The sequence below is a fragment of the Pectinophora gossypiella genome, chromosome 8, assembly GCF_024362695.1.
Source record: "Pectinophora gossypiella chromosome 8, ilPecGoss1.1, whole genome shotgun sequence".
Classification (NCBI taxonomy): Eukaryota; Metazoa; Arthropoda; class Insecta; order Lepidoptera; family Gelechiidae; genus Pectinophora; species Pectinophora gossypiella.
This window is the reverse complement of record NC_065411.1, coordinates 5,631,103-5,655,305: the sequence shown is the minus strand read 5'-3', so window position 1 is coordinate 5,655,305 and position 24,203 is coordinate 5,631,103. Positions and strand designations below refer to the sequence as shown.

Here is a 24,203-nt window from a genome sequence, read left to right as displayed (position 1 = left end):
GGAGCTTCGCGAAAATATATTAAAAGGTCGTCTTGTGTATTAAAACCTATTAGGGAAATAATAGTCAAATATCGACTATGAAGCAAAATTATCACAGGAAAGTTAAAACCTTAGTATGTTCGGCTATTTATAAAAAAAACTTTTTTTGCAGTATCTTACTTAAAGCAATGATAAAATTGCAGCCTGTCACATAAAATATATATTGCCGGTAAAGTGCCAATGGAATTTGAGAAGCAGTAGAGCTATCGTAGTTTAGTTATATGTTTGCAGAAGTAGTAAAAGAGAGTGGGGTCGAACAGGTAATAGCGGTTCCCATACAAAAGCGCTTTAGGGCCTTTCTAATCTCTTTCTTCTATTTCGTAGACTAAATTATCAAGGTATAATAATTTTACACAAAATATTTCTTATATAATTTTGCGCTTTATAGCTCTAACGGATAAGACGATGTAATCCATGCGACCGCTTAAGCGGCAGACTTTTCTCGATTTAAGTTATCAAATATAAAATCAACATAATCTTATGTTATTAAACAAAATTTTTGTCCACTAGGTACTGAACTTTCTATAAACATAAAACTTTTTGTAATATTTTAAAGTTTATTACTTCTTAATTTAACCGTTTGTTTGATATTAGTAACACATAACTGTGTAGGTAGTCACTATTTTTTAAAAAGCATAATCTAACGTTTCATTTCAGGGAAGTCACATAATATGACTCTTGTTGATTGCCAACTACCGACTATCAACAAAATTAAGCAAAAAAATATCAGTTGTAAGTCATTGGAGTGATGCTCAATCAGAAACCTTCATTTGAGGCTACTCCGTGTCTTGGTAAGTAAAATCATCGTTCCCAGCTATCGACACAATACATGTCATTAGTCGTTAAGATTTTAGATGGCTTGGAAATAATAGCATATTAGATTACTTGCTCCAGTTGATTATTTAGAAGCCTTTGCCCAGGTAGTGGCGCATATTGCATTTACACGATGCCTTCGACTTCCGTAAATATTGGATCAAACGTAAGTGGAAGATAGCAAGCACATCTATTTGAAGACATATCTTTATCAGAAAAACGACTTGAAATTTGTTTTATACTTCTTGAGACTAGCAAAGGAAAGACAGACGTTGATCGAGTACTTCCTATTTGTTTATGATTCATTATTAGGTACTTATTGATGTGCATAGAATAAAAATATTTCTTAGTTTGTCAGTACTTTTTTATTATTTTATAACAGGATCAAATAAATTGGTTATTAAAATAAATATTTATTAGGTAACTTAAAAATATTCTTAAAATACATTATTTACAGCTTTGGCTATACATAGTACTTTGAGGTCTTTTCTTCTCACTGCTTTTCTTTCGTTTTTTCGGTTTTGTTTTGTGATTCCGAATCTTCAGGTCTGAGATTGAGAGGTCCATGTTGCCAGTTCTTGGGGTACCCGTGTTTCTTGACGTCATCCCACCAGAGCTGGTCGCCTTGTGCGAATATGATGTAGATGATGTTTGTGATCACCAACACGGCTAGGCACACCCAGAACGCTATTCGCCATTGTTTTAGTGTGGACTGTGGGCAAAAGTAATTTGTTGATTCTCCGGTTTTATCCAGATTGATTTGCTTACTATTATTTTCGTTCATGATTGAGCTGACAAGAGGTGGTGTGGACAGTCAGTGCACTTATTAGTGCACAACAACAATGTCCTAATAAGTCGATTTACTTATATTTAAGTAAATCGACTTATTAGGACATTGTTTACATTTTATTGGGCAAGTAGTTACTTATATTAGGACGCTGTCCTTTGAAAAAAGAAGAAATAAAAAAAGATATGCTAGGTCAAGAGTTAGTACTTAAAACTGGCGAGAATGCATAAACTTTGTTGAAGAAGCAAAAATGGTGTGTGTACTACAAAGTACAGTACCTAAGTGAAATTCCGTGATACCGTCCCAACTAGAAGTAGACGTGATCTGAAGTTTACGTGTACTTACATCTGGAGTAAGAAGACCGATCAGATACGGAGAGATGATGGCAGATATGGCAGCCACACCGTTGACTAGGGAGGTGGTGGTGCCGGCATAGTTGGGGGTGATATCCAGGGCATTGATCTTCATGCCGCTATAGTAGGCTCCCATGAGGGTCATGGCTGCGATGAACCAGAAGACGGCGAGAGTCGTGTCGCAACCGGAGTAGGACGCCAATATGATGCAGATACCAGGACCCGTTGCAGCTGGAACGTTAAAAATATATTTGAAACTAGATGTTTCTGACCCTAAAGTGACATATCACAATATAGTATAATGATGTCTATTGAAGATGTTGATCGAGTTTAAATTGTATATAACTGCAAATAATTATTTGAATCCATTAATTTATATAACAAGGAAACTTGTGAGCTATAACGTCCAGGGCCCTGTGCCCAGGTTTTTCTTGCAGCTTCTTTTCCCCGTCTATACAGGTTGTAAGAAGCTGCAGTAGTTTTAGGTGGATGAGACGTTCGTTATGTAAAAATTGACGATTCAAAGTGTAACTATGTTACCTACTAAATAAAGATATTTTTGAATTTGAATATGACACCGTAGAAAAATATATGCAAGATTGTGCATTTAAATATCTAAAGATCTAAGTTATTTTGATAGCGCTTCATCATAAATTAAAAATTGACAAAGAAATCAAGTTAGATTTTTTACAAGTTACAGTTTAGGCACCTATCTACTTTCTAAATCGGCCATATAGGTAGGTAGTGTATTAATGTAATAAATACATACCAATAGTAGTATAAATCTTTCTAGCATTCTTGATGTTGTGGTAGCCCTTCTTGATGCAGAAGTCACAGAGGAGACCAAAGAAGAACGAAGCGATCCACATAGCGACGTAAGGCATGGCAGAGAGAAGACCAGCAGATTTGATGTTGAATTTGAGAACGTCAGTCATGTACTTCGGTAAGTCTGTCACCATTGTGAAGTAACCCCAATCGTGACCAATCTGGAAGATGAATAATATTGTCAGTCTGTATGGTCAGAACTCTTCAAATGTAATTAAGTCGATTTTGATTTCGCCACAGTATTTGCGCATAGCTCTTCTTATTGTGGGTCTATGAGTAGTTCCACATTTAGGTAACTCCGAGCAATAAAGTTCTGTAGTAAGTTTTCAAAGCAAAAAGACATTGACTGAAATAAATTACCTACCCTGGAAGTTTGTAAAGTTTTCATGTTGTATGTTAGTTTCGTAAATGTTTATTTTTTAGGTTGTTAAGGCAAGGTCAGAGTTAGAGGTGTTACTTAATAATTTTAAAATCAAATTTTGTGGAAGGCACCCAGTTAAGCTGCTGACTGACATTGGAAACGACTCTTCATCGTCGATCACAAACGTCAGACCAGGTAATTTCGACCGCGTGTCTGCATAGTCCGATACGGGAGTAGCAAGATCTATTGCATAATCAGCCTTATTTTCTTTTTGTCGTAACTTATTGTAGATTTGCGGCAAATGGCTTTAACTACTTGGCCGGATAAATTGGGAGTGCTGAGGTCTCTCACTCTGTACAAAATTTAAGACAACAGGCGTGAGGGTGCCCAGTGGATAAGCCCTCATCCTACAAAATTTTACTTACAGCAGCAATTATAAGAGCCCACAGAGGAACAGAGCGAAGCAGAGCCTTCCAAGGGACGGGGTCCAGTTTTTGTTTGCTAGCGTGAATCAATGAGTCGACATTCTCATTCAAGAACTTCTTCTCGGCGTCAGATATGAATGGATGGGTATTTGGTGTGCTGTAGCAAATTAACGACTGGAAAAGAAAATTATTATTAGAATGGCACGATAGTTTTAGTAACTTTGTAAACCTACATAACATTGGTTGGATCTAAATTATTGTTGTTCTTCGTTTTACCTCAAATGGCATTAACTACTTCGCCTGATAATGGAAAGCGCTGAGGGTCCCGGTAAAAAAATTAAGACAACCGACCAAAATAATTATAAAACAAAACACAGTTTCGCAACTTGCAGCGTTACTTATTTATATCTAATGATTGCATTTACTAACGTCTTAAACGTAACTAACGTCAGAACTGTCAAAATTAAAAGCAGTGATGTGACAATAACGTCGCCAATTTAGTGCTGTTATACTTCGTTCGATTCAGGTGCACCTAATACTGTGTTTGAAGTAAGATTTAACAATGGCACGTACCCAAGTTATGAACCAGGCAAAACCAAGTCCACCGAATAAGTAGAACACGTTGTCCCAAATTCCATTATACATGACAAGTCCAGACAAGTATGTGCCAGCAATATTGCCTATTTGTGCTCCTCCAAACACGATGGCACCAAATCTTCCTCTTTCTGTTTTTGGTGCCCACCTTGACACCATTGTCATAAGACCTGGCATTGTGGGACCCTGGAAAGAAAAGGCTCTATGAGTCAACAGATATTTGCATTTTTTTTACCTACAGTGTAGTTACTAGTTACTCTGAGTGTCAATATATCAGTGTGGCATTGTCTGTAAATTATTTAAAAATATAACTAGGTACCTAATAAAAAAAAACCTTTTTTTCCGTATGATGAATGAAAAAAAAAAATTATAGGTCGGTCCGTCCCAAAGAAAATTACGGTTGTGAGTTTAATTATGTAATTTACCTATGTGTTGAAGATAAGATAACCTTTGTTTACTAGAGAAACGTAATAATTATCTGAAGATAGTTATTAAAATTTCCATTTTCCCACCACTTAATTATGTAACAATATTTCTCGTGTGAAAACATTGTTGAATATTTACATTAGTTAACAAGGACCAAGAACAAGGACGTAGAGCGGATGAAGTATAATAGGATTACGAAATCAGGCAAGAAGATAGAGCTGGCAGAGGAAGACCACATTGACTAAATTTGAGATGTCCTTAGAAAAGGTTCAGTACGATCTACTCTGAACCGGCGTGGTGGTGTACGAAACGATTAATTGGGAAGCAAGAAAAGTGTGTCAGAATCGAAGGATATGGACTTCCATAGTCTCTGCTTACCCCGGTGGGAAATAGGCGTGAGTTTATGTATGCATTGTTTATACTTTTTTGTTTATACATTGGGTTCGGTACATAAGACCACGTGCAGGAAGATATGTGTGCGATGACTTCATAATAGTAGTTTGGATTGAAAGACTCACCTCTCCCAAGCCTTCAATGACTCTTAAGGCGAACAAAGCTGGCGCACCACCGGCTCTCACAACCATAGGTGTCACCAGGGTACACACGGCAGTAGACAGGAGTCCGAGGCCTACAACCCACTTGCCTCCATACCGCTCCGATAACATACCACCAGGGATATGTGTGAGGACGTAGCCGTAGTAGAACGAACTGAGAAGCAACCCTTGCGTTGCTTCGCTCCATTCGAAATATACCGTCTGGAACAAATACAAGCACGCGTTTAGCTGGACTAGCAGTGAATTCCACCCGAGGCAATCTTCTTCTATCGTATGGGTTGTGAGGTGATTACTAACCTGGTGTCAGGGTTATTATTGAGCCGCCATAGGCCCCTGACATGACTCATGTAACGACTACGTACTTACATCAGTAAGAAGTAACCGGGACCAACGGCTAACACACCCGAGGCAATACTACAATAACTTACATAAAAATTACTTTCAAAACCTAGGGGTTTAAAAAAGAAAAATCGAAGCAATTCATCAAAAAATAAAAGCAATATTGGTATTTGACATTTGTTTGAATTGCGCACTTACTTGTATATGCGCAAATGTCAAACTGCAATATTGCTTTTTTAGATGAATTGCTTCCATGTGGACTTTTTAACCTCCCATTACGTTTACATACAAAAGTCCTGATCCCAGAAATGTCATACTATTTTGAACAAAAGGTCAATAGGGCCGGTGGTATATTCAGCGTCCAACACAGTGTTAACAGAATCGGGTATTAGATTATTAAAATTAGTAATTAATTTATTATAGCGTGTCTATGCAGCTGTGAGGCTCTCATACAAAGTAGAAGCCGATAACCGGGGACCACATAATGGATCCCCAGGAGGTCATGGAGCCTCCTCCCAAAAAGAAGCTCTATCTTATCGAACGGATTGGTCTAGAGGAGGAGTTTTTAATGTATGTAGGGATTTGGTCACAATAGATCTCACTAAGTCGCAGTGGCCATTCGATCTGCATCAGTTCGAGCCCTGTCAAACACAAATAGTAGTAAATTATAGCCTGACTTTGCGCTGAACTGGAGGCGAATAAAAGAACAATTCTGTCGTTAACCCTGATAGAGGGATTGCGTCCTTTCGAATATGATGAGCCATTATAAGGGCGAGGGGTTGACTACCTGTCATCAAAAGGGCCTTATCTTACTATGATATCATGGTGGCGTGACTATTTCCCCACCAATAAAATGTTTACACATGTGTTAAACGCAAAGTACTTCACCTGCTTTGCACTGTGATGTCTTCTGATTACTTGCTCTGCCTACTCCGGTGGGTAATATTAGGTATTGCCCCTCCCGACCCGTGGTACAACTGCGATTTCCAACTGGTTGTACTACGGAGAAGTAAAGTTACCCATAGTTCAACTGGTTGTTCTTTAATTGCGTTAGGCACATATCTATGAAGATGATGATTATATAATATTTCTTAAAAAAAATATTGCATCTTTATTGCACCAATCGCTTGATAGTCACTTGTTTTGTAGATGTTCATTTGTTTTACACGATGATCATCTTATCCCCGTGGTTCAATCAGTAGGACATAATTCCACCGTTGTACCACGGGTCATATAATCATAAATATTAAAAAAAGAGTTGAACTATGTGTAATTTACTTCTCCGTAGTACAACCAGTTGGACATCGTAGTTGTACCACGGGTCGGGAGGGGGTATTGCGTTTTAGTTGATGACTTCAAAAAAATAGGTTTTCATTTGACCCGTTCGTGATATTGATCAGAATCCTAATATTGTAGTAGGTCGCTTTATAACAGGTAACCTACGGTTCCGCAGTCTTTGAATTACAAGGCAATTCTTCTGGGAAGGCAAAACGCCCTATATGCATTATGACTAAGCGTATTTCCCAACAGTGGCGGATTTACCAGTAGGCTGAGTAGGCTGAAGCCTAGGGCGGCAGATTTTAGGGGGCGGCAAATTTGGCCCAAAATTTTTTTTTTGTCTTACAAAAGTAAAATAATAGATATTATACCTATACACAAAGAAACAAGTGACAAGAGTTATAACATTTTAGTAATGCACAGTATACTGAACATTCTTACGTTTGTACGGGCTTCAACCGAACATATTTTGCTAACTTTGCGCCGTGTTTTTGGTAGCGCTGTGCACTCGACTATAATTAGTATCGAATTTCAGAGGTCAGTAGGGGCGGCAAAATTTGAATAGCCTACTGGCGGCAAATTTGTAAATCCGCCACTGTTCCCATACCAAATAACAATAGCAGATGATGTTTAAGAAAGACATTCGTCAGGTCGTAGATCAAAACAAAATTAAAGCAACAATAGCCAATAATAATAGAATCTCAATGTTTGATATTTATTATTATTCTTAAGACAGTTCAGGAGACACGTAAGGAATGGTCGTTGAGGTTAATAAACGTTCAATGGACGTATACGAGAGTGCGATTGTTAATAGAATCAAATCAAATGTACTTTATTGTACAGAACTAAATTTCAATAATCATACATAATACATGAATACAGTACAATTTGGGCTGCCTTATTGCCCTAGAGCAATTTCTTCCAGGCAACCACTACCATGAAACAAACATTTACAAACAACTTGGATGCGGGATGGTGCAACAAGAAATAAATACCTAAAAGTAAACTAAAGAATAGAATAAAATTAATTCCCAAAACGCGTGACTGACATCGTAGCGTCACGGGGTCGATTCCGGATTTGAATTCATATTTCGATCTTATATAATTGATATCATCGAAGTATAGGAATTCCGAATTATCTGCTTATCCCGTTGGGAAATAGTGTGAATTTACGTACGCACGTCACAGCAGTGAAAGTGTTAAAATAATAATCAAAAAGTGTTTCCGTACACCGCAGCCTAACATACTAAACTATGATTCATAAGAGGCTTACAAGCTTTTTATTGACCCTTTTACGAGTCATTGTAACTTAAAGCAAATATATATTTTTTATTTATGTCCACGAAAATATTAAAAATGTACACTCATCAAAATTTAAGATAACTTATAGGAAAATTTTAAATCAAATTCAAGGACTTATCTCGAGATAGGACGATCAATACAAGGTGTTGTACTCGATTATCTGGGTCAAAAAAATATATTGATGCAATAATATTGATGTATATTTACTTATAATAAATTACTATACACTTACCTACTACTACTTTTACTAGGTAAGTAACTAATTGGTACGAGTATTTGTGACGTCTTTGTATTCATATTCAGATAGACCCTTACGCATTATTTGCTTCTTTTGTTTGTTTAGAATTGTTGAAGTTCAGAAATATTTACCTCTGTTGACTATAGTTTGTCAAAAGTACTTTATTAATAAGTAGCCAAGTACTTTACTCAACTTTGTATGGGAATACGACTAAAACGTGAGAAGAATAAAAGTAATATATAGAATAAAAATAGAATAAGTTATGTTGTACTAAAAAACGTATAACGAACATAATAGCACGAAAACCATTTTGTGGTTACCAATAGAGTAACAAAGTAACTAATTTATTTGCTAGCATTCTCTCTCTCTCTATTTAAGAGCTGCGCTCTTGTCGGTGGAGTAATCGCCATTCCTCTCTTCTTCCCGCCAAAACCTTCACCTCCCGATACGACACGACCTGCACCTTCTCTTTTATTTGTTTCATAAATGTTATCCTAGGTCTACCCCTTCCTCTCTTCCCTTCAATTTTTCCTTCTATAATGTTTGTTATAAATGAATCGTGTCGTATCAGGTGGCCAATCATATTTCCTCTCCGGTTCTCTATAGTCTTCAATAATTGCTAGCATTATTTAAATATATTTCAAGTAGATTTTATTTGCTGGTATAACCAGCTGTGAGAGACAAGTAGACGACGGCGACGTAAGCATTCCTTCAAATTTGCTTCGGTACCTTGAAAATACAGTACTGTATTTTCGTTCACAACAACTGTGTCAGTAAGTTACGAATAGGTACATAAGTAGGTATCTATTTTGAACTATCATCATAGGCCGAACTATTCTAAATTACTTATTATCAATTTAGGTAAGAAAATTTGTGAACGACGTACACTTGTCACCAAGCTCCGTATATTGAGGTGGAGTGGACAGAGATAGTTTCTAGTTTTTGAGAAGTGCCACCACTGGTGTTGCAATAACTCTTTATGGAGTAAATAAAGAACTGAATAAAAAGTGCATCTACAAGATAGAACAATGGAAGGACTATGGGCGATATTATTGCCAAAATTAAAGTAGCTGTTCCTTCGCTGTAATAATGTAGTATAGATATAATAAATATAATCTTTTTAATTTGTACTAAAAAGTAAATAGGCGAAATACAGAGAAAAATATAATAACGTATGTTGCTTGTTTGCTGATGAATATAATATGTCAACAGTAACTAATGATGACAGGTCGCTAAAGAGAAAATATTTTCAATTCAAATTCAAAATTATCTTGATTCAGTTTTTACACTTTGAATCGTCATTTTTTACATCCGCCTAAAACTAGCAGCTTTTCACAACCTGTATAGCCGGGGAAAAGTAGCTGCAAGAAAAACATCCATCCATCCATCCTAGACGCTCTCTAATAAAAAAAAAACATAAAATACTGTTATACAATTTAATAATTTTACTGCCTAATATCAGTTCCCAAACAGCTGATTCCATACACTGTGCTCTCTACGTACTGCACTTGTTAAGAAGCCCGCCCCTAACTAACAAATTAAATCTATACTAATATTATCATTTATAATAATTCTGTTCAATCCGCACTGGGCCCGCGTGATGGTTTAAGGCCCGATCTCCCTATCCATCCATAGGGAAGGCCCGTGCTCCAGCAGTGGGGACGTTAATGGGCTGATGATGATGATAATAATTCTGTTACCTATTCACATCTGAAGAGATTGGTATGGAATGGATGAGAATTGATACACCTTATTTGAAGGAAAACATGGGACGGAATGAAAATACTTTGTCCAGCCAAGTAGTAGCAATGCTATATGCAGCAAATCTACAATAAGTCACGTCAAAAGTAATGGGATTACTTTTCAGCAAGGCTTGAATGCAGTTAAGGTAATTTAACTTATTGTACCATGTAATTTAACTTTTCCTTAAGATTTTAAGTTAATGGCCATGAATGTTATTTTTATTCTTAAGTTGAAATAAGCTAGTTTTTTTTTTGTTTTTGTTTATTGATATTTGAATATTATTGAATTGGGAGATATGCCTGTAATGATAATATTTTGGTCTGTGTAAGATGAAACAAATAAATAAATAAAATCAATGTAAAATAAAATAAATAAAATAAAAGCGGTTAAAATTACGCTACGGACTAATAGGAAATCGGTACCGGTAATTTCGTACCGGTAGCGGAAACTTTAACCGCTTTCAAGCCAAGCTTTTCAAAGACGAACTTTTGAGTACTCTAATTTCTATTTACGTTTTTTTTTTATATTTCACTCGACCTTCGGACGCAACATATGCTTTCTGCCTCCAATCTAGGCATTACCAGCGAGTCTGTAGGCACTGTGATATGAAAATATTAAATGAACGGTCGCTTCGGTCTATAAAATCTTCTAACACCCTGTTTTATTATGAGCAGAGTATACTAAACGTTCATTGTGTAGAGATATAAATATTATACAGAATTAATGTTGGATTAAAAGAAGCAACAATGGGATGCTTCTATGTTATTAACACTTTCAAGGACAACGTCTACAAGCGGATGTCCCGAATCCAAGTGTCAATTATTACCACAGATGACTTAAAAAATGCTATGTTATATGTAACTATTAAGAATGAAACGTAGTCAATGTCCGTGAAAGTGTTAAATATAGGAAGTAACTACTTATTACGCTACGCACTATTCGTACTGCTATGCACCTCCATATTACGTGTGAACTGTAGTGTTTTTTGTGAATGCCCTCTTCTCTTTGTTTTCTTACTTTGTATCAAAGTGCGACATTTGACTTATTTACGAAATAAGTTTATTTAAATTACTCAAGGTGTTTTTATCGTTTCACTGAGTGTCAAGTAACCTATTACAACTCATGCACGCTCACCGTTTATATTTTGTTTAAGTACATTAAGTTATTTTATAAGTTCTCATGAAGTGAAATGTATATTTCTTTTGAGAATAAAGGTTTCTTTAACCTGATTTACTTTCCGAAGTCGGCTAATGAAATAAGTATTTGATCCTAATGGCTGTATAAATTATTTATTCAAGTTTCGAATTCAAATATTTATATACGGAGTGTTAGTGACAGCGTAACGAAAACTTTGAGGGATGATTTAAACCATAATTATTATTCTGAGTTAATTTCAAGTGGAATTTGCCGTCGCAAAAGTATGGAACTGAAAATATTTTTAAAAATCTAAAAAGACCATGAATTTTGCGACGGAAAATTCCACTTGACATTAACTCAGAACCATGGCCTGAATCGTCCCTCTCAGTATTCGTTATGTCGCTGACACCCTGTATTCATATTATTCTTTTTTATGTTCTTCTTTCTTTGTGCGTGTCGTAAATGTCGTAATACCGATAAAGGCCTTGAGTGCACTTTACATTGATGAACCATTAGGTACGTATATATCTACGGGTAATAGGTTCATTATATGTCAACATAAAATTCATTCTGTCTAAAGTTACTATATTTTATCTTCTGACAATATGTGGCCACTACATTAGTAATTTCAGGCGTGAGTTTGTATGCGTATGTTTGTTTAAATTAAACATTCCTCAGTGTTTCTTTTTGTTTCATAACTATTTATCCAAGATAAAAGTCGGGTGTGGTAAACACGAGCGATAAACTATGGTGCATCAAGATTCTTCCGTACGTTAAGCGTTGTCTGAATTTTTAGTTTTTGTATGTAATTAATATCACTATTACAGAACAGATAAGTACGTTATTTAAAAAAAATACTTAGCGATATGTCAAACTCCGTACACTGGATGAAATCCAAATTTTTTGAAACAATAGTTGACCTGGAACTCCACCCAGGGGGTTTAAAAGACCAGATCAAAGCAATTCATATCCCGTTTTTAACAGGATCCGCTTACCTAACCTAAAGATTTGACAGGTCCGGTTTTTTACAGAAGCGACTGTTTGTCGGACCTTCCAACCCGCGAAGGGAAAACCAGCCCACTACAATAATAAAAGTAAGGGCGCAATGGAAACAAATATCAAATAGGAATAATATTTTTTTGGCTGAATTGCTTTAATGTTGCTCTTTTCACTTAAATTGCTTTCTTAAAAAAAAAAATCAGCGCGTTATGTCGAACACCGCGCACTGGGTGGTATCCGAATACTTTTAAACAAAACTCGACCTTATCTGTTCTGTGATAATTATCTGAATTTGTATCTACTTTCAGAATTAAACTGTACTTTAACCTAGTGTATCTCTCCCAAGAGACTCTATTGAACTAGAATTAAGATAAAACATAATTACGTTTATATATCTGTTTATCACGGGTATGATTATGCTTCTCAGAGTGACTAGTTAAAATTTACATCAAGTTTGCATATATATATATTGTTATGTAATAATGTATGTGTTAAAAAAAATTGCGTATATATTATAATTGTTACGTGATAATGTATTTCTTCAAAAGTAATAAGATTTCAAACAATTTATGTCTTATACACTGTTAGTTTTCATTCGTCAATTTTTGTATCAGTGTGTGAATAACCCTGACATTAGAGTTGTTGAGGTTACTCTTTGATAAAACCTACACGAAATAAGAAGAGATTAGGAACAATAAGCCTTGATGCCGGTTGATGCACTTAAAGCCAGGAATGTGGCAGTGACTAGAGTCACTGTCGTGTTGTAAAAGCCTTTCATTTTTGCACAACAGAATTTATCCTATTGTATTTGTACCTTTAGGTTTGCGAAGAATGGTTTAACAAGTCGACCAACTTTAGATTTTATTTAAGATTTTCCTTTTAGATTTGAAACGGTGTTATTTCCTTTATGTGCCTTGAATTTCATATCATGTGGACAAAGGAAGTATTTCACGGTCAATGTCTTAGCTGTCTTTTAGTACAAAATTTGTTGTGATCTTTTAATTACTTATGAATTTAAAAATTGTTAACATATTACAAACATTATTATTAGGCACTTTATTAGCGGCCGGTTTTATAACGGCCTCCGTGGTCCAGTGGTTGAGCGTTAGGCTCACGATCCGGAGGTCCCGGGTTCGAATCCCGGTGGGAAAATATCACAAAAATTACTTTGTAATCCCTTGTTTGGTTAGGATATTACAGGCTGATCACCTGATTGTCCCAAAGTAAGATGATCCGTGTTTCGGAAGGCACGTTAAGCCGTTGGTCCCGGTTACTACTTAGTGATGTAAGTAGTGCTATAAAAAACAAAAAACATCTTCTAATGTTATTTATTCGCTCACACTTCAGTAGCTCGAACGATATGTATTACTTATTTGAACAACATTGGGAGCGCTGAGCACAGGTAATTTGTGAAGTAATTTCCGATTGGTTACGTTCTGCTGCTTGTCTTCCCGAGTATATCGAGAAATCCGACAGAGGGATCGTGTCCTTCCTAAGATGGTGCACAATTGTTTAGATGATAGGCTGATCTTTCCTCAACCTTATGAGGCTCATCATATTCATTTCAGGCCTTCTTATTAATAGTGGCTGCAAGTTGTCTTTGATAACTTGTGGCTCTGCCCACCCCATTAGGGATTATGGGCAAGAGTTTATGTGTGAAAATGCAAACCCCATTGTTTAACTATTGTGTCTAGAAATTGGGGCCTTATGATGTTATTGGTAGGTACAATCAAAGAGCAAAAGTGCAGTCAGTGAGCTCAGCGAATTAATTGTAAACAGTGGTGACATTATGAACCTTTAGTTGTCATAATTGTAAAAATTATGTGTTTGTAGGTGTTTTTGGTCTATTACAGAAACGACATGTAAAGGATTAATAAGGCCACATCGAAGCAATTCATCTAAGAAAGCAATGTTGCAATTTGACATTTGCGCATATAAAAGTAAGTGCGCAACGCAAACAAATGTCAAATAGCAATATTGCTTTCGTAGATGAATTGCTTCGATGTGGCCATTTTGACTCCCAGGAGGTCTTAAGTGCAACCAGTTAATTTATTACTTAGCAAGAACCTGATTGGAGTTTGCACCTTATCGTACATTTAAAAATAATACGTCTGCCAATACTCACGTCATCATCAAGGTCTGCTTTCAAAGAAGAATTCCCGAAGGATCGTTGTGAGAGGTCTGGACACGCATCCGGATCATAATGTGGGTCACCCTCCGACGCTGTGGTCTTCCTCACCATCTGGGTGATTGCCAGGTTGAGGCATACCCTCATGGTGTAGGCGTTGGCTATGGCGAACAGCGCCATCGTCGCCATGACATAGCGCTGTGGTATTATGAATACTGAAACCAAAGAATAAAATATTCGGTCTTGTCTTCAAATGTCGTCGGAAGCCCGTGTTGCCCTATGAAAAATTACTTTTGAACCATGTCGCTTATTTGAAAAAATAAACAAAGTCACGTTAAATGTCATTAGTATGTCAATGCGATAGAGAGTTCTACAGAATATGATCCTCTGCTGGAAATTTCTGGTTGCAAATGTTATATCATATATTATATATGAGGAGCTCGGTGGCGCAGCGGTAAATTCGCTCGGTCTGCGATTGTTGAAGTTAAGCAACTTTCGCAAAGACCGGTCACAGGATGGGTGACCACAGAAAAAAAAAAGTTTCCATCTTGAGCTCCTCCGTGCTTCGGAAGGCACGTTAAGCCGTTGGTCCCGGCTGCATTAGCAGTCGTTAATAACCACCAATCCGCACTGGGCCCACGTGGTGGTTTAAGGCCGATCTCCCTATCCATCCATAGAGAAGGCCCGTGCCCCAGCAGTGGGGACGTTAATGGGCTGGTGATGATGTTGATGATTATTATATATCATAGATATATCGATATATAGGTTGAAGCCAGTCACCACGTTTCTTTCAGGAAAAGTTTTGTGTTAACTAGTGTATGTATGTAATAATAATTATGATAAGTTCCATGTCGACCTTAAAACATTCCATTACTTAGTTACTAGTTCAGTTAAGTTATACAAGCATTGTATTATTTGAGTAGTTTGAACGAATTGTTTATGCTGTACAGTTAAAAGGTTAAGCTTTGTCGCCAGACCACGAAATGTTTCAATAAAATTTGTAATAGAAATTGTACCGTTCTTTTGTTTCATTATTACGACCTACAATACGCTATTCAAATTCAAATAGTCTGCGGAGAACAGATGAATATTTGGAACAGATTCGTTTATGGTTATTATAGGTACGTTTAAAAATAGACTCTGTCGCATTAGCGCAATAGGGTAGTTTCCAACTAGTCAAATCAGTTACTTTTTACTAAACGTCAGAACACGAAATTACTATGGAATTTGTACGAAAAAGCAACATGTGACGTCATAGAAAAACGATGTGACAAAATGTCGCACTTATTATTACATTTTTCTTTTATTGAAATTCATAAATAAGTTATATAAAAAAAAGAACACGTTTTTTGTCACCTTCATACTGTACTGTCTTTATTTAGTATTCAGAATTTTATAATTTACCTATGACATAGAAAACGTCCAATTATTTAACATTAGTGAGAATTCGTTTAAGAATGTCAAATATCTTAGGACACTGTCGTCCTGTGGTTCTTCGGCTTGCTTCTCAAACGGGAAGTGCTGGTTCGGTACCGGATTTGCAAAAATGAGTTTTCAATTTATCTTAAGTGGAGTTTTCACTAATGCAGTGGGATCAACCATTATGGACGGTAATACGGCTCACCACCTATCATGTTGGTCAGACAGATAGCTCGGTGAGACGTGAGTACTTAGTCATCTTGCGATGGATGTACTCAAATAGGATATAGCCGTGAATTCTGGATTTAAAAAATATGCAGGTACTTACATTTTGAGAGTGCCAATCTCCATCCTGTTAACATGTTTGTTGTATTCCTATAACAAAAAACAACACTTATTACTTAATACAATAGTCTTTATTGCACGTAAAGCACCAAGAAATATTAATTACAAATGTGTCAAAAGATGTGGCACTACAGCCTTATCATCTCTTCACCTTAGGGCAATAAGATGATTGATTCATTTGATCTCCAGCGAAAGCCGACATCTACAATTTCGAAAAACTAAAAATTCTCATTTCCATTCATCTCTGTCAGTCGTATTCTCCTTACTCACACTTTTCTCACACATATCCTTCGTCCCACAATCCACCCACACTTGTGAAAGGAAATATTGTCATATTAATTTGAAATTTTCGGATCAAAAAAATATTTCGGAAAAATAAGTTTTTTACCATCCCAATTCACTGACTGTCATTTTTGTAGTTTTCTCTTGATAAAGTTATTTGAAGTATACACTATACTGATTAGCTTTACAACTTTTGTATTTTAATCTTTTGTTGTACAAATATTTATATTTGTTATTTTTTCATTTTTATTATCGGTATTTGTTTTGTGAACAGACTGTCTGCTTGTGCCGTGTCGAAGTAACTAATTGTAAATCAGGAAAAGTGTTTCAACGAAGTTTTCATTGACTTATCTTCCGCTTAGAGTAAGGTCACAATACATAGACGGAGAAGTTGATTGTTTTGCTATAATTATTATATAGTTTGTGTTTAAAAAAGTGTTTATACTGAATTGGAAGCGAATAATAATAAAATTCGTGATAAGCGTTTAAAAGGCAGTGATTTACATCATTGTATCTCTTTGTGTGTTTTTGAAATACGGCGTGTAACTTAAAATTATGTTGGCATAACATTAGATTGGTGGCTTCTTGAGCATACGTTCTATAGTTATAACGAATTTATTTCATAATTTTATTTTAATATTTTAGAATGACTTCTTTATTACTGGATTGTACTAATTTTATAATATTTTTTTTAATGTGTAATGATACCTAATGAACTGTTCTACTAGTAGAATGTAACCTAGATTATATACGATATATGACATGTACGATATATGACACATGTGAGGAGCTCGGTGGCGCAGCGGTAAAACACGCTCGATCTGCGATTGTTGAAGTAAAGTAACTTTCGCAGAGGCCGGTCATAGGATGGGTGACCACAAAAAAAAAAAAAATATGACATGTAATACGAACTATTATTAATAAATTTTTATGAATATGAATATAGCTCATGACTATGTCCTAATTGGGATAGTTCTCATTCGTGTTTGGGTCATAGATATTTGATATCACGTGATTTCCAGGATTTGTGTCTAGTACTCGCAGCGTCTATTGGGCTAAACCCTCGATATAATTCCCGACGCGTGCGGCAAGGAACCAGTGCTGTCTGGGCTAGTAGTGAACTCTTAACCATATCCCAATTGGGGTAGTCAGAGGTTCGTCCATTCCAAGATTAAAAAAAAATAAAATGAAAATGAATTATGAATTATGATGAACTAAGTACCCACACTTCACCGAACTGTCTATAGCTGGTAGCAAACACATTATTTTAATGCTGATTTTAAATTTCATTTCGGGATTGAAAAAAAAAACAAAAATTAAAATGTTTTATTCCACTATCATAACGTATAATGACATCACTGGTTGAGAAGGTAGTGACGTGTGGGTTTTTATAAAATTTATGTTCTAAAAGAAAAAATCTACTTTTCCTGTTAACAACTTCTTATTTTTGCGTATTTTTTGGCACGTTTGATATTATGCAGAAGATATTAATCATTAGTATTTTCCTGTTGCCAAGAGTCGTATGGTGACTTGTGATAAGCCCATAGCTCATACAATAACAAGATACAAAACAAGATTCTGATTAAAATGAAGTACTTAAAGCAATGCAGGTAGCAACATAATAGTATCTAATAGTCCCCACGCTAATAAAAATATACAACCATCTACTGAATAAAATAAAAAGTACTGAAAAAGTTTATTTATTCTCTAATAGTCTAAAAACATTCCTCATTATGTTATTACAATATAACAGATTTTTTAATGATGATATAAATAAATATATATGTAAGTAAGTAAGTAAGTAAAAAGTTTATTTCCTCTACAAAAAAGAATCCATAACAAAAGACATTTGGTTTGTGCATACAATTTTTGAGAAGAGGCTGGTGCCTAAACTAGGTAAAACCTGTCATATAGGCCACCAGGTCTCCACCTCCAGATATTAAACAGTTAAATTTACAATTATGAAAAATTTGCAGAGTAACTAGTAAATAATACAGTAAAAAGTAAAATTAAAGAAAGTATAATAATAAATTTCAACGTATTTGTGTGTATGTATGTGTGCGTGAATATGTATGTATGAATGTGTGTGTGAGTTAGCGTGTTTGTGTAAATGAACGTGAGAGTATGGCTGATGTAGTAGGTAGTTATGCTTCAAAAGCTCTAAATAAATAGGTATTAAAGGTTATTAATTTAAGTGTAAAAGTTCCTAAAGAGTAGGTTTAAGATATGTTAGTTATAGATTCCTTTTTTTTAAGTAATCGGCAACTATACGTAGTTGCCCCTATTGTTTGCTGTGTCCTAGCAGAGCGTCACATGTACGCATATTTACTACAACACCTTGTATAAATTGTGACTGCAATAAACATCTATTCTATTCTATTCATAATTCTATTCGTATCTGATCCAAATACCAAGCAACAATTAATTTTATATATGCCTCGTCCATTACATTATATTTCTGAAAAAAGGTAATTATTATTATATTTTTGATAAAAGGTCTTCTTCTATCGTATGGGTTGTGAAGTGATTACTAACCGCATCATCCCTGGTGTCAGGGTTATTATTGAGCCGCCATAGGCCCCTGACATGACTCATGTAACGATTACGCACTTACATCAGTAAGAAGTAACCGGGACCAACGACTTAACGTGCCGTGGCGTGCGGGGATAAAAAGTAATTCATCATCATCAGCCGTATGACGCCCACTGCTGGGCATAGGCCTCCCCCAAGGATCTCCACGACGATCGGTCCTGCGCTGCCCGCATCCAGCGGCTTCCCGCGACCTTCACCAGATCGTCGGTCCACCTTGTAGCGAGTCTACCCACTGAGCGTCGTCCGACACGTGGTCGCCACTCCAGAACCTTTCCGCCCCATCGGCCATCGGTTCTCCTCGCTATGTGTCCTGCCCACTGCCACTTCAGCTTTGCAATTATGACGAAAAAGTAATTATGACGTTAAATATGAACAGCGCCATCTATATTTTTAGGGAACGTAGCCTGGGAAGTTTTTCATTAAATAATAATAATAATAAATAATAAAATTTATTTATTTCCACACAAAGCCATTTAACAACAATTTTAGAGTTACAAAATTAGTAAGGAGCAAGTTACAGAATAATAATTTCAGCTGATGTCTAAAATAGACTCAAGCCTGTGCTATAGGCATCAGCTACCATCTTAGTGTTACAATATTTTATAGATATAGACAGTATTAGATCGTGGACACAGATTCGTGAAACAAGCTTAGCTTAATGTTTGACAAAATTTCGACTGCGAAAAGAAAATTTATAAAAGAACAGAAATTTAGCATAATTAAAATTAAAATATAAATATGACATATTTGTGTACATGAGTATAATATGAGACCAGTGGTTTATATGAAAGGTAGATTATGTGTGTGTGAGTGAGTGTGTGTATGTGTGTGTGAGTGTATGTATGTGTGTGGGTGCGTGTGTGTGTCAGGCGTGAGTGAGTGTGTGCTAAGTAAAGTAGAAACAGCTCTCTGGCTAGCCCTAGAACAAAAATCGGTTTTAAGGTCACTAGGCAGGTAGAGAGGAGATGTATGTGATAGATGTTTATCAGTGGATGTTCATATCTAAGCAATTTGGTGTAGAAGGGATTCAGTGTCATCGTGAGAGAGACTCTGAAGCCATTTTTGTGTGGTTAACTTATATTCTAGTTTAGTAAGCGAATGAGTGTTTAAAGTTTTGTGTAAATTATTATATACAAATGGGCCAAGAAAACAAAAGAATCTATGGCTAAAGGTAGTTCGAAACTTCGTTGATTGACGTAACACGCCTACGCAACACAGTAATAAGGATGTTTCCGTTTGATATCTATTAACTTTGCGTGTCACCGAAGACAGGCGACTACAATACAGTACAATACAAAAGTCTTCATTGAACACAAACACAACCAATAGGACAATTTAGAGAGGAAAAGAACAATCGACGGCCCTATTGCTAAATTGCAATTTCTCCCAGGCAACCTTAGTCTACCATTGCCTTGAGTTAATTTCAACTAGGTGCTTGTTATTCACTCAATTATCGTAACTTCTGTTTTGCAATTTCCTATGAGTAATTTTATTAACAAACAATGTTTTTATTTTAGTTCTTTATAACTAACTTTAACGCTGTCGGGTAAAAGTGCAATTTCATGTTTGTACATATCTCTTCGGAACCCAAAAATATTAGTTCTATTATATTAAATTCAAATTCAAAAATATCTTTATTCAGTAGGTAACATAGTTACACTTTGAATGGTCAATTTTAACATAACGAACGTCTCATTCGCCTAAAACTACTGCAGCTTCTCACAACCTGTATATAATATAATAATATGTTATGAAAAATATACTTAATTTTTTTCTATTTGTTCCCACTTTTATAAGTTTTCTAATAAAGGTACATAAACCCTTCGTATGAAAGATGTTGCGTCTTGTTCATATAAATATATATTATAATATTTAAATATTTTGATATATATTATTTTTATTAATATAAATATCGTTTAAAGTATTATTTTGTTGTTTATTCTTACTAATTAGCTGGTTTTGTCCATCCAAGTATTGCGCAGTTCACAGTATAGGCACTCGAATATAAACGTAGACTAAATTATAGTCACAAATCTACTCGCTAACCTGTACCCGCGAAGCTACTCAAGACACTGCCATTCAACTACTACTCAACACGGTACGAGTAGAACCGACGTATCTACGATGACATATCTACGTCACCTGTGTTTACATCCACGACTTATGCTTAAAACACTCATTGGGGTACACTGAATCGACAATCACCAGTAGGGTGTTCGTCTAACCTAACGTTAGACTCAACGAAGGTCTCTACTCCGAACCTCGGTGGGAACACAATCACAAAAATCCCTTTGTGATCCCTTGTTTGGTTACTCATTGCATGTTGATCAACCGATCGTCTGAAAGTAAGATGATCCGTGCTGCGGATGATGTAAATTACGTAGTCGTTACATGAACCATGACGGGGTCTTCGGCGGCTCAATAATGACACTGACACTTCATAACTCATACGATAGAAAAAGGGGGAGGTCGTGTAACTTAACGTTGGGAGGTTCCTGGTTGGAATTCCGGTGGGGACATAATCACAAGAATCACTTCTTGATCGCTTCTTTAGTTAAGACATTGCAGGTTGATCACCCGATCGTCCGGAAGTAAGATGATCCGTGCTTAGGAGCGGACGTTAAGCATTCGGTCCCGGCTAATATTTATTTAAGAAATACTTGAACCATATCAGGGCTTTTTAACTCTAACACCAGGGTTGATGAACTCTCATAACAAGCAAGAGAGAAGAAGTTCCTATCTTGTCCGACATAACTTCTATCATGTAATTGGATTAAATTCTCAAACTCAACAACTCTAATGTTGCCAATTTAGGTAATCCTAGCAGATTTTTAAATTTACTTAATGCAATATAATCTGAATAATAAAATAAGAATAAGCTTTTTTATAAAATAAAGTATACTAATATTTTAAAATACCTAAGTAAATTAATTTAGAACCTTACAAAATATGGGTTAGACTTCGTATTCATAGATATTGTTGTATGAATAGTGCTAAAATGAAACCTTGAAGCGTTATCATGGACAACTAACACCCACAAAATATAATATTTGGTTATACCACACCCCAGACACGTCATACAAAACACCTCGTTTTACAAAGATTACATATTGATGTTATCGTACACGCGCATTTGAATCTGTGACATTTGACGTCCATACGATTGACGACTAAAGTAAGATTGGGGGAAACGTAACTCAGCCCCTGGTGGAAGAGTTGCCGTTCTATACGTAGTATACTTATTCCTTATATCTATGTTTTTGCTGTACTGTTTGTTTAAGGATTTGCAAACTTTTTTTATAAGTATTTTTTTGGTGTACTTAGTAGGCTGTTGAGTTATTTTAAGTTATTACAGGTAGATTTCGTACTAGTAAAACAATTTTATCTACTAGTAGATAAAGTACCATCTCTTTACTAAATAATCTAACATTTTTATAAATTCGTTTGGGCTGATATAGTAAGTCTAAAGTTAATTTCTCGATACTTCGTTATATATATTGTACCTCCTACCGACTAATCATTGTAGAGTATGTACAAAATGTCGTAAATATGCAATAATAATATCAGTGTTTAAGTGTATGCTCTTAAGATAAATAATTAATTAAGTAGTGTAAATACTGCTGATCCCGTATCGCGATGATTCACAATTATTTACACTTTCAAAGTGTTCCGTGGCTGGGTAAGTAATCCATCGATCTTGGAGTCAATTGGTCTTGTTGCAAATACGCGGTTGCGACGCAAACCGCGAAAGCAAACTTTCGTGGTCCCGACATGTCGAACAAACTTACTTCGACATTCTCCGATACCAACGCTTAACGAGCTCTCAAAAATAATTGACGTCTTTAATTGTTCTTTGGCCAAATTCACAAAAACAGCATTAGAATTTGTAACGTCTAAAAAAAATTATTATCTGTATTTTTTATTAGTGGTTAATTTTGTTTCTTGGACATGTGTTATTTATTAATGATTTTTGATTTTTATTTTAAACGTTTAATTTTTATTTTGTAGACATGTTAAGTAAGTATTAATTATTTTATATTGTTTTAACTTTTCCTTTAAATTTTAAGTTAAGGGCTATGAATATTATTTTCATTCTTAAGTTGACATAAGCTAGTTTTTTTTTTGTTTATTGACATTTGAATATTATTGTATTGAAAGATACAATGATGCCTGTAATGATAATATTTTGGTCTGTGAAAGATGAAATAAATAAATTATAAAATACGTAACAGAAACAGCCTGTATACGAGCCACTGCAGGGCACAGGCCTCCCCTCAATCAACCTATGGGGGTATAAAAATCGGTATTATATTTAATGTCTTGTTTGAAAAATGAACAAAAATGAAAATTAATGATTGTAAAACATTAAAACAATTGATCAACGAGTTGTTTATAAATATTTTTATTAAATTAACATCTTCGTTTTCAAAATAAATTGATGTGGACATATTTCATGACAAGTTACACAGTTTCAGGTCTAAAATTATTCGACACTTTTTGAGTTAATATTTTAAGTCTACCACCAAAGTTTATTTGTATGTTTTGATTTAGTTTAGTTTCATTAAGTTTAATTACCTTTCTGCTACTGTTAAATTTGTAAATTAGTTTATGCATTGTGAGTGCTATGTACACCGTTATTGTTACACATATCAGTCAGAATACTTAGTTAAGTTATGGAATAAGCTCAATATGTGTGATGTTGTTGTACTTTTTTAAATAAATAAATAAATAAATAAAATACACAAAATATATAGGTAATATTATGTTACATCACAATTTGTTCTACTCACTTTTTTTTGAAACACTCCTTTGTAGTAGCTGTTTGAACTTCGACAAGCTACTAAATTTGAAACATTTATGTCATTCAGCACAACATTATCTACATATAAATGATTGACGTTATCACTTCATCTTAGTTTTTCTCTTCACTTATCTTATGACGATTGTACGTAAGTATATCTTGGTCTGCACTAGGGGAGATCGTATACCTATCGAAAAGATGAAGTGTTATGGGATCAGTAAGATTAAATTATCGATGCCTAGTCAGTTGTTTCACTCACGCACTTATACTACTATCTGTTTTGCTTACGTAAAAGGCTTTAGATAATTATCCCCTGCGATAGTTTCATGAAAAACAAAACACTTCGTATTAAACTTTAGAATGTAATAGAATGGTTACTCTCCGCTCCGCACCAATCCGCGAGCCGATCTCACTCCTTCTGGG

General features: G+C 35.3%; 1 protein-coding gene across 3 annotated transcripts; it reads right to left on the bottom strand.

Moving 5' to 3' along the window:
* Positions 1-1,200: 1,200 nt before the first annotated feature.
* On the bottom strand, positions 1,201-23,811 carry LOC126368901 (putative inorganic phosphate cotransporter). 3 transcript variants are annotated; one of them, XM_050013131.1, is made up of 9 exons: positions 23,770-23,811; positions 16,089-16,135; positions 14,339-14,556; positions 5,142-5,378; positions 4,177-4,383; positions 3,604-3,777; positions 2,762-2,978; positions 1,985-2,223; positions 1,201-1,564 (listed from the first exon to the last, which is right to left on the bottom strand). In XM_050013131.1, exons 2-9 carry the CDS (start codon positions 16,120-16,122, stop codon positions 1,346-1,348), a joined length of 1,545 nt encoding a protein of 514 aa, XP_049869088.1. In that variant the 5' UTR covers positions 16,123-16,135; positions 23,770-23,811; the 3' UTR covers positions 1,201-1,345. The 3 variants fall into 3 exon arrangements, with proteins under 3 accessions (XP_049869088.1, XP_049869087.1, XP_049869086.1); XM_050013130.1 differs by lacking the exon at positions 23,770-23,811 and adding an exon at positions 20,926-21,064; XM_050013129.1 differs by lacking the exon at positions 23,770-23,811 and adding an exon at positions 16,494-16,682.
* Positions 23,812-24,203: the final 392 nt, after the last annotated feature.